This window comes from Spinacia oleracea, chromosome 1 (assembly GCF_020520425.1).
Source record: "Spinacia oleracea cultivar Varoflay chromosome 1, BTI_SOV_V1, whole genome shotgun sequence".
Classification (NCBI taxonomy): domain Eukaryota; kingdom Viridiplantae; phylum Streptophyta; class Magnoliopsida; order Caryophyllales; family Amaranthaceae; genus Spinacia; species Spinacia oleracea.
In genome coordinates, this window is record NC_079487.1 from 119,456,324 (window position 1) to 119,472,804 (window position 16,481).

The 16,481-nt window shown below is 35.0% G+C and overlaps 1 protein-coding gene across 1 annotated transcript in view; it reads right to left on the reverse strand.

Moving 5' to 3' along the window:
• Positions 1 to 16,242, reverse strand: part of LOC110795093 (myosin-15) — a 32,610-nt gene extending 16,368 nt beyond the window's left edge. The window contains exons 1-18 of the mRNA XM_022000068.2: positions 15,786 to 16,242; positions 14,182 to 14,325; positions 11,707 to 11,852; positions 11,384 to 11,540; positions 10,523 to 10,581; positions 8,601 to 8,757; positions 7,104 to 7,253; positions 6,896 to 7,032; positions 6,214 to 6,360; positions 6,031 to 6,132; positions 5,668 to 5,725; positions 5,188 to 5,289; positions 4,726 to 4,763; positions 4,495 to 4,621; positions 4,209 to 4,382; positions 3,131 to 3,262; positions 1,889 to 1,998; positions 143 to 203 (exon numbers count right to left, since the gene is read on the reverse strand). Of these exons, the coding sequence (XP_021855760.1) occupies positions 143 to 203; positions 1,889 to 1,998; positions 3,131 to 3,262; positions 4,209 to 4,382; positions 4,495 to 4,621; positions 4,726 to 4,763; positions 5,188 to 5,289; positions 5,668 to 5,725; positions 6,031 to 6,132; positions 6,214 to 6,360; positions 6,896 to 7,032; positions 7,104 to 7,253; positions 8,601 to 8,757; positions 10,523 to 10,581; positions 11,384 to 11,540; positions 11,707 to 11,852; positions 14,182 to 14,325; positions 15,786 to 15,908 (2,124 nt within the window). The 5' untranslated portion in view covers positions 15,909 to 16,242. The remainder of the gene's footprint in view (positions 1 to 142; positions 204 to 1,888; positions 1,999 to 3,130; positions 3,263 to 4,208; positions 4,383 to 4,494; positions 4,622 to 4,725; positions 4,764 to 5,187; positions 5,290 to 5,667; positions 5,726 to 6,030; positions 6,133 to 6,213; positions 6,361 to 6,895; positions 7,033 to 7,103; positions 7,254 to 8,600; positions 8,758 to 10,522; positions 10,582 to 11,383; positions 11,541 to 11,706; positions 11,853 to 14,181; positions 14,326 to 15,785) is intronic.
• Between the last annotated feature and the right edge of the window lie 239 nt (positions 16,243 to 16,481).

Below are 16,481 nucleotides of genomic sequence, written 5' to 3' on the forward strand. Positions count from 1 at the left end.
TGCTAATTGAAGAGCAAACTACTTACATGTAAGCAGACAATCAAAAAAATATAAATTTTGGATTTGACTGGATATGTGAGATTCATTGCCAAGCCCTGAAGCTATACACAAACATACACACACAAAGAAGTGAAGAACGTACTTGGAAATTTTCAAGCTTCAACTTCTGAAGGATTTTAAGGGTTATGGTCTTTTCGTCATAGCTGCAGCATATATAAAAGAAAAAACATCAACAGAGTGACAGCACTAATTCTATCTCTAAATAAGGAATATCAGGAGCCAGGTCTGTAAAATAATGTGGTGAAAAATAACAAAATGAATAGAAGAAAAACAACTTGATCCGATTGCAAAAATCAAAATCAAGTTGCACTACTTCATTATGGCGTTTCAAAGTTTTTATAATGATAGTATTACTAGGTTCTCATTCTATTTCTATAAATAAAGGAAAAACATCAGCACATATGTAAGCAGTGTCGGAAGCCTTGGAGCCAAAAACATTTCCATTACGAGCTCTATATGAGCATACCACAATAGCAGCTATGTTTAAGCATTTAATATATATCCCAAAAGCAGAAAAACTAATATTCGACAACACATAACGACTCACGATTTTGTCATAAGTTCCCAATGTAATACCATTTTAATAAATGTACTACTCCCTCGGTTCATTATCATTTGTCCCCATGAGAAGCGGTTAATATCCATATAGATTTTCCTTTTCCATGTCTCAATGCAGGCTTTTTAGAATAATGCAGATTTTATCTCTCCGTTCTAGCTAATTTATTAGCTAACACACTTTGATACTTCAAAGTAATAAATAACCGGGCATCACCATGGAGTACTAATACGCGCCCTTTGGTCAAGTATGAACCTACTCCGACAGCTAACTTTATAAACGATCTATAGTTTCCAATTATAATTATTTGCCAAAAGAAATATCTGGTAAAGCACTTCAATTTACCACATCCTAGAATGACAAAGTGAACGTAAGAAATAATATTTATCCATAACCCTCGTAGAGATAGTTATCAAAACCAGCATATATCACACACAATTTACTTTTTCAAAACAAAAACGGTGACCGGAAAGTGTTATACAGCGAATTTTTTAGTTTTTACCCTTTACAATTCCCCAGTTTTAAGTGTTTCAATAAAACCTAATGGCGTAAGAATTTTTTACTTCATGGTCTCCATCCATTCCAAATTAATTGCAAAAATTTGCCTTTTACGTTCGCCAACACACAACTTTGACTATTAATATCTTTAAATATCTATTCACTAAATTTATAAACGATGATAATTTGAAAATATACATTAAAAAGTATTTTAAAACAGTTCATGTATCAAAAAAGAAATTACATATTACTCGTGGTAAAGTTATTTGGTTTAAGCATATGAACAATGAAAAAGTTAAAGTCTTGCTTTTGAGACGAAGGAAGTACAATATCATAAAAGCAAGCATGTACTGGAAATATTACGGAGTAGTATTTTTTGTAGGAGTACACATATCGTTTTGATTAAAAACTTGAAAATTAAAAAATAAAAGTATTCGGAAATTTGTAAATATACAAAAAACAATGCTCTTTAAAAACAAAGTTTATTGCAAAATATAAAGTACTTTCGGAGGGGGGGGGGGGGGGGGGGGGGAGGAGATAAGGAAAAGGGTATATTAATTCAACTTTCATTTAAAGAAACAAATTATAAAAATTGCAAGGTACTGAGACAATACTTATCATATGAGCACCCATCATCTTTCATACTCTTTTTTATTAGTACAAAGAAAGAAATGTAAAGCAAACTTCACCATGGATTCAAAAATCACAAAGTGCAGAGAACACATTCATTTTGGGAAAAGAGAGGATAAAAACAAATAAAGTTATGGTCACAACCTTCCATCTATATATTCTGGCACTAGAAGTCCAAACCGATCCACAAACTCAGCATAAGTCCTCCGAGTTGGATAACCAGCAAGACTTATCCGTACTGCCTCCAAAACACCCTGCACATAACTACTGTATTGAGCCACTTGAAACATGATGATTAACGGAATTCGGTAAGGAATTTAAGAAGATACACAATTTGAAAAATATGAGGCACTAATAAGCTTTTTTCCTACTTAAAAATAAGGAAACAAAAATGTTGACAGGTAAATAGATAAAGGGTCTCAAACTTGTAATTGTATATGCCTTGAAATAGGGAGGAAAATAAGACAAGCACGAGCTTTCCACATTCTAGGACGTCAAACTAGATCTGTTTCACCTGATGTGACAGTCGAATGTGTAATTACAAAGTAAAGTCCTTCGTTATTGTACTGACAGAACATGGTAAACAAATATTTTGTCCATTGAAAACTTGTACTACAAAGTTAACTTCACGAATTATTACAACATTTAGGTGAAATACATTTTGGTACAAAGATTTAGAGCAGAATACATGGAGGAGTCCATTACTTCGCACCTTTAATGCCTATCCAATCAACGATCTGACAGAAACAGTACCACCCGAACCAGAAATAGAGGGATCGTATAACATAATGATACAGAGCTACATGAATGAAATCACTCCGAGTGGTGGTATGGTATCAGTTGCAGCATTCCCTAAATATTTTAAGGAGCTTTTCATACACCACATACATCGAAATAAGCATATTCAATGGAGCTATTCCCACCCTTTACATGGGCTTTAAGTGACGAAATTCTCAAAGTGAATGTAAAAGGTACTTCTTTATCTTTGAAGCTCTTAAACTATTAAAGCAACATTACAACAGTTTTCAAAATATCAAATTGGTATTAAGTTCAGGGACAAATAGAAACAAAGGAAAAAGGTGACAACAAATAGCAATTATACAAAGAGCAAACAGTTATTTTCTTCAATATCTGAATATCTTTATTTCCCCTAAATCATAAAGCAGATTGCCCATATTTGACTATTTGTAATGCTGATAACTTTCTGGGACTAAACAAGAAAAAGAAAGATAACTCAAGAATTATTATAGGTGAAATAAGAACACTTTGCAATAGTAGAGTCCTGCCTAACTAACAGAACAGCTTGTAAGCAGCATCGCTTAAACAGGATTATCATTGCATCTAAAATATCATTTGCAAAGCAGTAAGTTGCATCTTGAGACTTACCCCACAGCGCAATTGGTGCAATATACTCTGATTCTCAAAAATATTAGGTCGATTTAATGAGTTTGGCTTGATACAACGAATATAGTGAGGTTCCGTACAGTTAAGAGTCTCCATCAACGCTTGGAGTTGTTGCTATACAGAAAAGAAAAGAAAAAACATTGAAAAAAATTATTTGGATGATCATAGTGGTAAATCATAGAGGTGTGAATAGAAAAAACCTCAAATTCAATTTGCACTGCAAAAAAAACTGCATTAGATGTAGGGCTGACAAAAAAAAATCCACTCGCTTTTGATTAATGATCAAAATAGAAAACTTTCTTTTTTTTTGCATTTGGACTTTAGTAATTTTATTTCCAGTTTCAGATATTTGGTATTGGAATGACTTGGACAAGTACCCAACTAATTCTGCTTCCAAAAATTCGTAAACTAAAACCTGAATCAAGTTTACCAGATCCGAGTTTCGGAACCTCAAACCGGATTCGGGACTCAGTTCGCAATTTGAGTGCCCATAAAATTTGCTCACTCCTAATTAGATGACAACATTCCAGTATATACCAATGCCGCCAATTTTCCAATTAAACATAGCAAATTGTTTTATATTCATAGAAACCTCGGCTTTCACCTCTGGCTCCATCAAAAAGTACTCTTAAATGGCTAATTTTCATCCTGACGCTAAAACTTACCATTATTTATCTTATTTGGTTCAGAAGGAAAGCCATCCCTACAATTTCAGTTTGAATCAGTTGCTCTTTCTAATATTGTACATTATTAATACAACAGGATATATAATTATCTAGAAAATTAGAGAGCATGTGAACAATGAAAATCGATACTATGAAACTATACTTGTGGAAGCTACTTCGCCAACAAAATGCATAACATGGGGATTGGGACATGTTAGAAGACCATGCATGAATCAACAACATAATGACAAGTGATACCAACTCAAGAAATTGTCATTAAGCCTTCAAGAAATTACAGATTTAGCTTTTCTTTTTGAAAAATACTTCCTTCAGGAAACATGCACATGATTACCAAATTCACAGCCAAGATTTGAGAAGTGATCTAATCACAATACCTTAAATTTAGAGGATACAGAGGAAAACTTGTAAGATGATCGTGTTGTCTCCTCAGATACAGAAGGAAAAAGACCAGCAATCAATGGGCACTTGGAGGAGGATAAAACATGACAGTGCTCCACAACAACATAGTCACGGTTTTTATCAAGAAATGTTTCAGTTTGATAAGTAACCTAGCAAAAACCAAATATAAGAGAAAAAATAGATTAAAGAGAAACTTAAAAAAAACAAAAATTTTAAACAAACATGAAAAGAATTATATATGTTAAAGAGTAATGGACATACCTTGCCAGCATAATGAGACACAGTAAAATCCGTACGTGAGAACCTTGCTTTCTCCAACCTTGAGTGTGACGGGAAATTTTGGAATAGTTTGGTTGTAAAAGTCTCATGTGTCGACTTTGGAAACATGCTGCAAATATAGAAACCAGGAAAAGGATAAAAAAAAACAAGCTAAATTCCATTAAACAATTATACACGCACAATCAGCAATAAATTTTGAAGTTTAAACAGTACCAAGCTTCATCCAGAAGAGCAATAATCCCAATTGGTTTCTGCAAAATAGATACACAGGGTACTTTATAAGCAAAAATGTGGGTAACGCAGACAAGTACTATGCAGAGATTTCTCTACTTGGACAATACAAAAGTAAAGCACCAAAAAGAATACTCAAAAGCTACAGCCTCGGGCAGGCCTGGATAAGGCATGCTCCATATATTATAATTTGTCAAAGAGCTTACAAAGGGTGCTCCCAATTACTTTTGTCTGCTTTTTCAGATTACATAAAAAATCACAGGGAAGGGTATGAAACTACAGAATATCAAAAGGAAGAGTGAAATTATGAAGTGCATAACTTTATCAGACAATTATCAAAAAGACAATAAGAGCCACAAAAGAATACGGAAAAAATTAACAGTGGTTCATCACAACACCTCAAAGCATTATAAACTAGCAAAAAAAGAGTGTAGGAGGAAGCACCTTCTCAATCAAGTCTAGAACATCCTGATTATCAACAAACTCAATGTAGCTCCAATTAATCTCTTCTCGATTATACTCTTCCTGCTCCATCTTAAATACATGCTGGAAAACACAAAAACAGTAAGATACTTAAAAGAAAAAAAGTACTACGGCTACCTCCGTTTCCCATGTTCTAGTATTCTACTCACTTTCTACCGTTAGTCTGAGTTTTACTCATATTTACCTTTTTCCCTTTACGCCAACCTTTTATACATTCTTTTTATCATATCATACACCACCTTTAGGTAACCTATTATACTTATCAAAACCCCATATCTCTCTCCTCCTAAGAGTTAACGTACTCCAAAGGTGGACCCTTTTTTGAGTTTTCCTTGGTTTATGTTGCTACAGACCTACAGTAAATGAGTAGAACTAAAGAAAGTGGAGGTAGTATTTCACTAACAGATGGACCCATGGGGAATTCAAGTTATCACCACGGACCTCATTAAAATGCTGTTGGAGCTTTTCGTTTGCAAAATTGATACAGAACTGCTCGAAACTGTAGAATCAAAGCATTGAATATAAGCTTATGCAAAAGACGGGTAGAGCCACCATTACAAACTTGAAAAAATGGCGAAAAGGACCGCAAACTCTTGTTGAACATAACACATAACTAACAAAGTTGCCATAAAACCATAGACAACTTAGGTTCTGTTTGTTTCAACTTGTTTCAGAGTGATAAGTTCAATCAAAAAAAAGTTTTTCAGAAAAGTTCAGACAAAAGTCAGAAAACAACCTTCTTGGAAAAAGACAATAGTAACCCCCACTAAAAAAGTTAAAAAATATTAAAACAAAGTAAGGTACCTGTTATTCTTAAAGCACTCAAAGCCATATATATCCAAGAGTCCAATTTGTACACGAGAATTTGGATCTTGCCCAATAGAACTATTCATCTTCTCAACCAGCCTGAACAAGTCCCACATTATGTAAGTTTCAATTTCTTTTCCCCGATAATTTTTTTCTGAAACTACTTTAAAATGAGCATACCAATCAAACAAACGAGAATAAACAGTCTTAGCCAAAGCATCACGGCTAGCCAAAGCAGCATTACAATCCAAAGCTTTAACAATGGTGCCCTCACGAGTTTGAATGGATCTTGTACAAAGAGATGAAAGCAAAAGACTAACATCACACCTGTAGAGAAACGTAGCCACTCAATTCAATCAACTAATAAGCTAAACATGGAAACATATCCAAAACAAAATAGGAAACCAACAAAATCATTCAATACGTGCATAAAGTTAAACTAAAGGTCTTTTATAACAGAGATTTTATTTTAGGAAATGCAGGTTCGATTTTAAATAAATAGATTTAAAAAATAAAAAATAAAGGGAACTGAATGTCAATTTTGGGTTCATTTTGTTTGAACAAAAGGTTCTTATTTTTTGTTAATTTATATTTTAGCTACCGGGGGTTCTTTTTTCAAATACGGGTTCTTTTCTTTTTGAACTGAATGATGTACTCAGACATAAAGGAACTTTTCTTATTAAACTGAGTCGGGTTCATTTTTCTGCTCAACGATAACATTAGTACCAAAGGTCCAGCATTTCACATTTATCAGTTTAACTTTGTTGAAAACAAAGGAACTTTTTTAAACTGAAGGTTCGTCAATACATTTTAAAACCCATACTGAATACTCACACATAGTTTTGCAAAAAGAACAACTTACTTAAAGAGGTCAGCGGCCATCTGAAGATGGAAGCCAGATATCTGGTCCTTTATTATTGAGGAGTCGTGCTCTTTTCCAGGAGAAAATTCTACATTACCTAAATGCAGAATAGCAGCCAATGCACGAAATATTGCTTCCTGTACAGTAAAAACCTTGTCAAACAAACTGAAGGAGATGTGAAAATGCTAGAGAAACAAACTATTATAACCTGTTCATCCTCGCTTATGCCAACAATAGTCATTGCCCTTCGGGTTTTCATGTATTCATCTTTATTGCTGACCCCTTCTAATTCATATATCTTACTTTGATTTAAATAATGGAATTGCCTTGGATGTTCCAGCTTATACTTCTCAGAATCCTGCTTACAGGTTTATGAAGAGAAGAAGAATAAAAAGCCATCGTATGATAAAGAAACCCAACTGATACTTGAGCACAAAATAAATTAATGATTCAACTTCATAGCTAAAAAAAGAGATCAAGATGTCTTCCTAAATCATAAATGAACATCTATTTCCTTTGCTCAACATATCTGATCTTAAATAAAAGACATCACACCTAGCTTGTATCGATTTGATAAGTTCTCCATCACTCACAAATAACAAGGTTCGTTGTTGAGCACTAACCACGAACAATCCAGAGTTCAAAATAGGCAATAACCATCGGCTTACTTAGCAACACACCCAAAGATTATGATCACAGGACAATCTCAATCTAAGACAGCATTCAAGTTCGACAAACCAAAGTTAGCAAACTCGAGAAAGAATGTCATGCCTCATCTACTGCATTCGGCAGGAACTTATTGGAGTGGGAGTGTGCGACAAAGAGAGTTAGTGGAGGGGTACACATCTAGACCTGGCAAATGGGTCGTTTGGATCTGGTTCGGATCGGGTCCATTCGGATCGGGTCATTTTGGGTCACTTTCACTTCGGATCGGGTTCGTGTATGGGTCGAGTCCATTCGAGGTTCGGGTTTAATTCGGTTTTTTATGGCCGGATCGGGTCGGATTTGGGTCAAAATTTCGGGTCATTATCAGTTCGGTTCATTTCAGACCGGATCATATCAGATCGGTTTTTTACGGTTTAGTTCAGATACTTTCGGGTTAGATCAGACTTAATTTTCTTGTTTAATTTCAAGTTTTGATTTGGCAATTTCGCTTTAGATTTGGTCATCATTCATAAAATATTCAATTACTTTTAATATTATATATAACAATATTTGTTACAAAATAATTAAGGGATAAGCGTATACAGTTCGAGATTACTGGTTTACTAATAATAATAATAATGGATCGGATCATTCGGATCGGGTCAGTTTTTGCCAAGTCTATCCACATCACATGGGTCGAGGGGCTGAAATTTCCATTTTAAATAAATCCTTAAACATGGAGAAAAATGATAGGAGCACCAAGTCACCAACAACCTTCAGGTGAAAAGTAATATGGCAATTACTTACATCATACTATGCAATGGAAAGAGGCAATATGTGCCATACTTTAGCAACATTTCTGTTCTTTTTTCTTCATTTATTATTGGCAAAGGATCGTTTTCTAGAAACAACGAATGATCAGGAATTAATTATGAGATCTGACCAAACATAGTCACAACTCAGAAGTCAGTACATCACAGCATGACCAACCTACTAAAATCAAGAAACCACTGTATAATCGCCAATAAACCTTCACAAATATCAAATGTCTGAAATTTACCTCTTGAGATGCGCAGAGTTGGTAAAAACAGTGATAGTTCCTTTCAGGATCCGTAATTTGAACAACACGAGACCGCTCTAAAAGGTAGGTCCTAATTGCAGCACCAGATATTCTACCATTTACATCAAATTGTATCTCCACAAACTTGCCAAAACGACTGCAAAAAACAATGGAGAACAATATCCAACCTCCGGTAAGGTAAGTGGAAATGGAGAAAGACCAAGATAACAAACTGAAAAGGGAAAGACATTCAACAATTTCCTTCAACTTCACAGCTGCTTTTCAGGACCGGCAGTTATATTACTATTTTTTTACAAATTTAAGTGGATTACATTGCTCAAAGAATCCAGTCAACAAAGATCAGGGAATCAGGTGTAGAGTTCAAGTGTGTGCTTCAGTCATATTTTTCCCAAGCCAAGTTTGATCATTAATCAAAGCCCTCATACAACAACATAAAGCTCCACTGACAATGCAACTTGTTTTATATTCAAAAATGGGGCCGCTTATTGAAGATTCATAGATGTAAGGACGCAAGAGAAAAGGCTGGTTTGTTTTCAAGTGACAACTGACATTCTGTTACATCAACTCATCAAGTAAAAACCAAAACCATTGCAGTTATCTTTTCACTGATGCATACATGGATACCAAGGATAATATACCCTCTATCAACCACCAATTACTATAGTGATAAATCAATCATCAGGTCTGCATTCTCCATTCCAGTTATGTTCATAGTAGCTAAATTCATTAACAAGGTCAAGCTATCAAGCTAATTACTATAGTGATAAATCAATCATCAGGTATGCATTCTCCATTCCAGTTATGATCATAGTAGCTAAATTCATTAACAAGGTCAAGCTATCAAGCTCAAGATTACGCCCATTATTGTCTTTCCTTCACAAAACCATAATAAGTATTGAACATTAACTGAATTTTAAAAAGTTGAATTAGAAACAACAAATATCTCCACAAAAAAAATAGATCTAAACTTTCATACATATAACAATAACAACAACCAAGCCTTAGTCACAAAATGATTTGGGATCGGCTAACATGAATCGTCATGCGGAATGTGAAACAAGAAAAGTAAAAGGTTAAATCATGCAAAAATGAGAAAGTGAAGTTGAGGGTAACGAGGCACGAAAATTAGGGAACAAAAAAACAAGATAGGTCGGTTTAGAGAAGAGGCGCAAATATGTTATGAAAAATAATAAAAATAGAAAATGAGAGAAGTTTGCAAAGGAAAATAGTAAACAGAAACAGAAAAAAAAAGAGAGAGAAAGAGAGAAAAAAGAAGTCATGTTGAGTCGTCCGCATATATTATCTCCCTCCACTCTGCCCTCCTCCCTTCAAAAGAAAACTTTAACTCCCCAATTGCAACTAGGTTGGAAATTGTAACGGTAACAAGGTTGTGTAGAAAGTTGCAAAACACTACATAGAACTCATTATCATTAACTCAATGTGTAACTTTTTACCAAATAGTTTGGCAAGGTGCTCAATTGCTCATAAATCAGATCACCATTTTTCCTTTCACGGACGATATTATCATTCATCAAAACATGGAAACATTCCAGCTCTGTTTATACCTTTAAAAAGATGAGTAAAATAAGTTACAACTTCTAATAAGTTCAGATAAGGGCTACTCAAGTTCAATTCACGTTTAAAATAAATAATAATTAATTTGGATTCCAGATCCTTAATAGTAGATCTCTTGTCTTGGGATTTGAGTTCTTCCTAAAACCTACACTTTTTTATGTTCCAAAACGTGGTGATAAATTCCAAGAGGCTCAGATAAGTTCCAATAAGTTTAAAAAGTGAATTTTAAGTGAATACAACAAAGACTAAAGGACTTCCACATGTACCACACAATAAAAATAGAATAACACCACATAAATATACCAAAATACAATGTGCGCACAAACCTTGAGTTATCATTTCTCACAGTCCTTGCATTACCGAATGCCTCCAAGAGTGGATTAGACTAAAAGACAAACAAACAAAAATTAGCAAAATGATCATATTGGTTGAAACAAGTCACACATGCAACGCATAAAGTTAACCACTAAATCAAACTATATCGTGGGATACCAATAGAGGGCTCTTTTTTTGGACCGCGTGAATACCAACAGAAGCTCTTGTCAGCATTAAATGTGCTTTTTTTGTTTGAATTGATGAATGATTAATCTACACCCATATCTGAATCCTAATTAACGAAAAATCTTTTTTGAAAAAACTGAGACCTAAAAAGTTAAAGCTGTTACAATTAAAGACCATAATATTTCTAAATATTTAGAATCAAGTTTTTTATTCAGGTTGAACCGTTGAAATTATCAAAAACATTCATTCCACATTGCAGTAGCTGTGAATGACTGGATGTTAACGTCAAAAAAGATGGTGCTTTGGTGATTCCACAATCGTTATCGAAATCACATATCCCCCAATAAGCTCTAACCGTCATGTTGGACCAAGCCCCACATTCACATATAAACCTACAACTATCCAAGAGGGATATAGCATGTGCAACCCTGACCAAATGGCTGGATGTGCGTGGGAGCCAGCTATAAGAAATGAAAACTCATATCATAAATGAGCAGCATCAATTTCATTTTGCACACTTCCAGAGTCTTCCCTGTACAGTATAGAGGGCCAAAGACACGCAAAATCACTGCCAGGAGAGTAGAGTGCTTTCATATCCTTTCAAAACAAGAACAAAACAGAAGATATTTGACATCCTAAAAAATGGAAATTCATTACACTAAAAAGATGACTAATTGAAGACATACTTCCAGAACTTGCTGCTCAACTGATCTTTCACTGCCAGAAGCACGCCCACCCATATAAGCAAGATACTGCATGATTAATTTTGTGGTCTCCGTTTTTCCGGCTCCACTTTCTCCACTGACCAATATAGACTGGCTCTTGTGCTCACTCATCATTGCTCTGCATAACGAAGGCCAATCCAAAATCCAAGTACATCATTCTCTGAAGTAAAATTTACAAGTTAATCTATCTATGAGGGCCACTTCAAACATCAACCATCAACCGTGTTTCATAGGTCAATTCCAAAAACGAACATGTCTAGTTTCTATGTTTTATTACTAGATACCTATACGCGGCATCAGCTACTGCAAAGACATGGGGATCTAGCTCACCAAATGGCGCTCCCTTGTATTGTTCCATCATGTGTGCATTATAAAGATGTGGAAGTTTAATGAAAGGATTCACAGCGATCAAAATGCTTCCGGTGTAAGTCTGCCACAAACAAATTGCAAAAGAGTATGTCATCAATGAGGCATTAAGGGATATAATGAATAGGAAGATATCCTACTAACAATAGTGTTCAGCCATAAATCCACACACGCATGCACTCACGCGCACACATTCACTATTAGTACTGCACATATATCTACTTTGGTACCAAAACAATAATGAAAACATTTCAGATGTTAAAAGGGCTATAAATTCAAAAATAGCCTGCGGCAGATACATATGCAGTATGCATGAAAGTAAACTAAACGTAAAGAACATCGTGACGCATCTATTGCCAGGATTTGCCACGAGGTCGGCCTATAGTTATGACAATAACGGCATGTACAGTTCAACTTGTTTTGACTTACTTGAGACAAAATAAGTTCAGATAAATTCAGACAAATAAGTTCAGACAAAACAAATTGTGACCCTCACATGTTCAGCAAATTTCTCCAGATAATTTAGATAAATTCAGATATGTTTAGACAATAAAGTCAGATAGAATAGACCCTAAACCTAATGAAACAATAAACAGAAGCTAGGAAAAGATTGTCATGATCTATCAGTTGTAGCAACATGGGCTTTCCAAATAATAATCTTTTGAGTAGAAAATTCCCACGGTATTCCCATGTTAGCCGACCCCAAATCATTTTGGGACTAAGGCTTTGTTGTTGTTGTTGTATTCCCTGAGAATATATCTGGCTTCATTTGCATGTTTTAGATATTCATATTGGAACATAAATCCAAATACGACCAGCTCGCATAAACAAAGAGAGCCGTCAACAAACAGACCAAGGCAGAATATGCCATAACCATAATAACATTTCAACAATGACAACTGCAAAATGTATAAGTGGGCTTGATCCTGCCTTATAACCTCATTCCAATTCTTTGGTTTAGTTCGTTTCCTCTTAAATTCTTTCCAGGTAGTCTTCTTGCATATCCTTACATGTCACCCTAGTTGCCTTCTCTTAACATGCCTGACCCATCCAAATCATACTTCTAGCAACTTGTTCACAATAAACAATTAAAACATTACTCCTCCTTCTCATACCAAATCATTCTTCATTTATCCATCCTAATGTGGTTACAAATCCAACAAAACATCCTAATCTCTGCAACCCTTAACTTCAAGACTTGAGACTTTTTAGCTGGAAAATACTCAACCTGATAGAACTTGCCATGAGTTTAGATGGTCTGTTTTAAGTTTTAAACTTTTAACCACAGAGAAATCCCACGGAAAGGGAAGGGAATCTGAGCCATCCATTATAGTTGTGATGAGGAGGAAACTTCATTGGCTCAAAACTAAAGTAATAAATTTAAAGATAAGTAGTTGTACTTTCCTATGGAGTCAAGGTATCCAAAATGAGAACATTTTGAACTTTTTCTCTGACTTTCAGTGAATGAACTAAGGCAAAATGCAAAAAGAAAAACCCTGCATCACACTTCAACCTATTGAGAAAATAAAACAGAAGTTTGGAGGGGGGAAAACATAAATGGATCTCTTAATCAACTGAAAACGATATCTTTTGGATTTATTCAGAAGGAGTTTCGAATGAGCTAATGCTGAAGTCTTTGAGTTTCTCTTCTCCAGCACCCAGTAAAACAGCCAGATAAATAAGACCAGCAAGCAATCTGTCAAATTATTTATGCTATCGACGCCTTTTAGTAACAATTATAAATTCAAAGCAGCCATCAACTCCTTCTAAATGTCTAGTATTTTTATCTTCCCAAATCCAGCCCAACCCCTCCAACTCCCCTGTCACAATCAAGTCATTATTCCTTAAGTTGCTACACAACTACAAGAACAAGAAGTTCCTGCAACACATAAGATTTTTACCTCCCAGATACAGTTTTTCATTACTTTTAGACCTATCAAATGCCAATTTTCAGATATTCTTTCTCCAAAGTACTCGTCGATTATCTTTATTATCTTGAGATCATTCATCTTCACATTAGTAAAGAGCACTGAGATCATTCCCTCTAACTATTCTGGTATGTCTTAAAATAGTTTTCACTTATCACTACTATGTATAAATATATTACATACTCCCAAAATGGCCCTCATTTAATAAGTGATCCACTCGGATAAATGATTTTTTTAGTCACATTCAATGACATCAAATAGGGAGTAAAGAGTAAACACCCATATCCATTTATTACAATGTGATGTCACTATTAATGTTACCCTCTGACAAAAAAAAAATGGGACTTCTATAAAGGACAAAATATAATACGACAACAGACTATGGGAGCATGCCATTTAGATAGTAGTTATGCCATATACCACAACCGGAGTATAAGAGAAGGGCAATAAATGCATTTTACTCACATATATGCTGTCCAATGCATATCTTCTCTCTAGATTATATAGAACTCCAGGCTCATTCAAGTACGTCAATTTGGTCATGTCATCGACTCCGCCAAGATCCGCATCTGGATCCCTTAAAAGCAAATTTTCTGGAGAAGATAAAACCTGGAAAACAAAACCAAAATAGCTAAAATTTGGAGGAGTAACTACAGAAATATGTCCAAGATAGAACTACAAAATCACATAGATTCGTTGTTTGGATAATTAAGTTTTACAGACTAGTAATTGGAAATATACAGTGAATTGTTGGTCTTATTCTTCTTTGATGAGGATGATCTCAGAAACTCAAATAGCCAAGGGCCTAAGGCATCAGAAGTCTTTCTTATTGACAAAAGAAAAAGAAAAACTAACTTTTCCAATGATTGAATGATAGGCAATATAAAGGGGCCACTATAAAAGTAACACAAATTTTCAAAATCTATACAACTTGAGTTACACAACAGACGAGGCAGTTCCGGGGAAATAGCATGAGCGTGAAACAAAAAGAATTTAGACACACAACTCAGTCAAAGAAAATTGGGTTAAAAAGCAAGTCCTATTATTCCTCTTCAACTATATCACCAGAAGACAGCCAAGGCAGGCTGCTACATGACTTTCCATCTTTCATGCTCCACAGAACTCACATTAAACACCTGTAAGGCTTTAAGTGATCCAGATGTACCAGGACAAACCCATCCTTTGGCATAGGAACTAACACAATGAGTAGATAGCCAGCTTACAGTACGACAAATCGACAACAGATCGCTAACCATCTCACTGCTAAGTGTTAACATGACGCATAATGCACTTCAATTGCATACCTAACTAATTAACTATCGTGATCAATACATCTCAATCGCATCAACTAAGCAAAGCCAGTTTAGGTTTTTTGTAGCTGTTAAAAACTCATAACCCCCTTAATAAGCTCTCCTTTAGTAACTCTTGTGCCGCTTTTAATCTCAAAACCAATAATACCAGACACAAAATCTAATGTGCCACTTTTTATGTTTCACATTTGTGTCAATACTTTGTTTCTTCTCTAGCTAACTTTAAGGCTCCGACGCTTATTTTAATAAAATGTATAGAACATATTAAACCAAACCGATCAAAATGAAAGGCATATGAGTGGTAATTGTGGTACATAGAAGAGGGACTGAAGATTATGTTCCCAGTCACATATATGCTTCCCGTCCCAGATTTCAAGCACCAAGAATTCCGACATTTACTTGTTCAACAATGAAATTCAGTTTTCTTCTAACAATATTGCCTTTTGCTGCCTAATGCGCTCAAACAGAAATGTCCACTTGCTTTTCGTTAAGTATGCTTAAAATGTAGTCTACTTAATTCATTCTATTCAAAATTTGAATCCCTCAACAATTAAACCACGAAAACTATCAAATAACAAACTGCAACCAAAATTGGCACCAACCAGAAATCAATTTTAGTTCTCCATCTAGTTCACTTTAGTCAAAATCAGTGGGGCACACTATTCACACCTCCAAATAAACTTATATTTGCTTGTTTTGCATAGATTATTCATCAATTAAACTAAACTTCCAAAAAAAACAGAATAATTACAAGCTAACCTTTTTTCCGGAAGAAGTAAGAACTTGAACTTGTTTGCCATTAAAATCAATCACCTCAGCTGGAATCCAAGCCAGCTCCTTATCTTCAACCCAGACATTTGAACCTTTTCGAAGACTACTCATTTTAATTTCTTCAATTTTGAGCTCGAAATTTCATAGAAATGCTGCACAATTTGCTCAAAACTGACAATTAACCGACAAATAACCTAGAATATCATGGTATTCAGTGAAATTGCAAGTTGAATTGGGAGAATTGAGAGGACGCATAAACCCTAGAAGAGAGAGAAAGGGGTGAATTTAGGGGCAAGTTGAGAAGTTCCCGCCTTCGAAAACAAAATTGCCAGAATGCCAGGTAGTGCATACGACGGAAGTTGAAGAAAGAGGAACGTTCGTACTTCTTACATGTAACTAAACAAATGTTCGTGTGCGACACGTCAACTTTTTTGAATTTTGATTTTTGTTTGAAATATTCTGCAAATCTGCTGCCCGTTTTTTGTTTTACGGATGAATACGGAATACTTCGATTGTAGGGCGGTTCTGCCGTCCGAATTCGGATCGGAACGGACTCGATTGATTCGAAAATTATAATTTTGTAACTGATAACTAGAAACAGTTTGTTTAGACTGAAATTAAATCGGTTTACAAGTTTGTTTATAATTGGGAATTTGATTGGGTAACACTTCATATAGGTTCGGC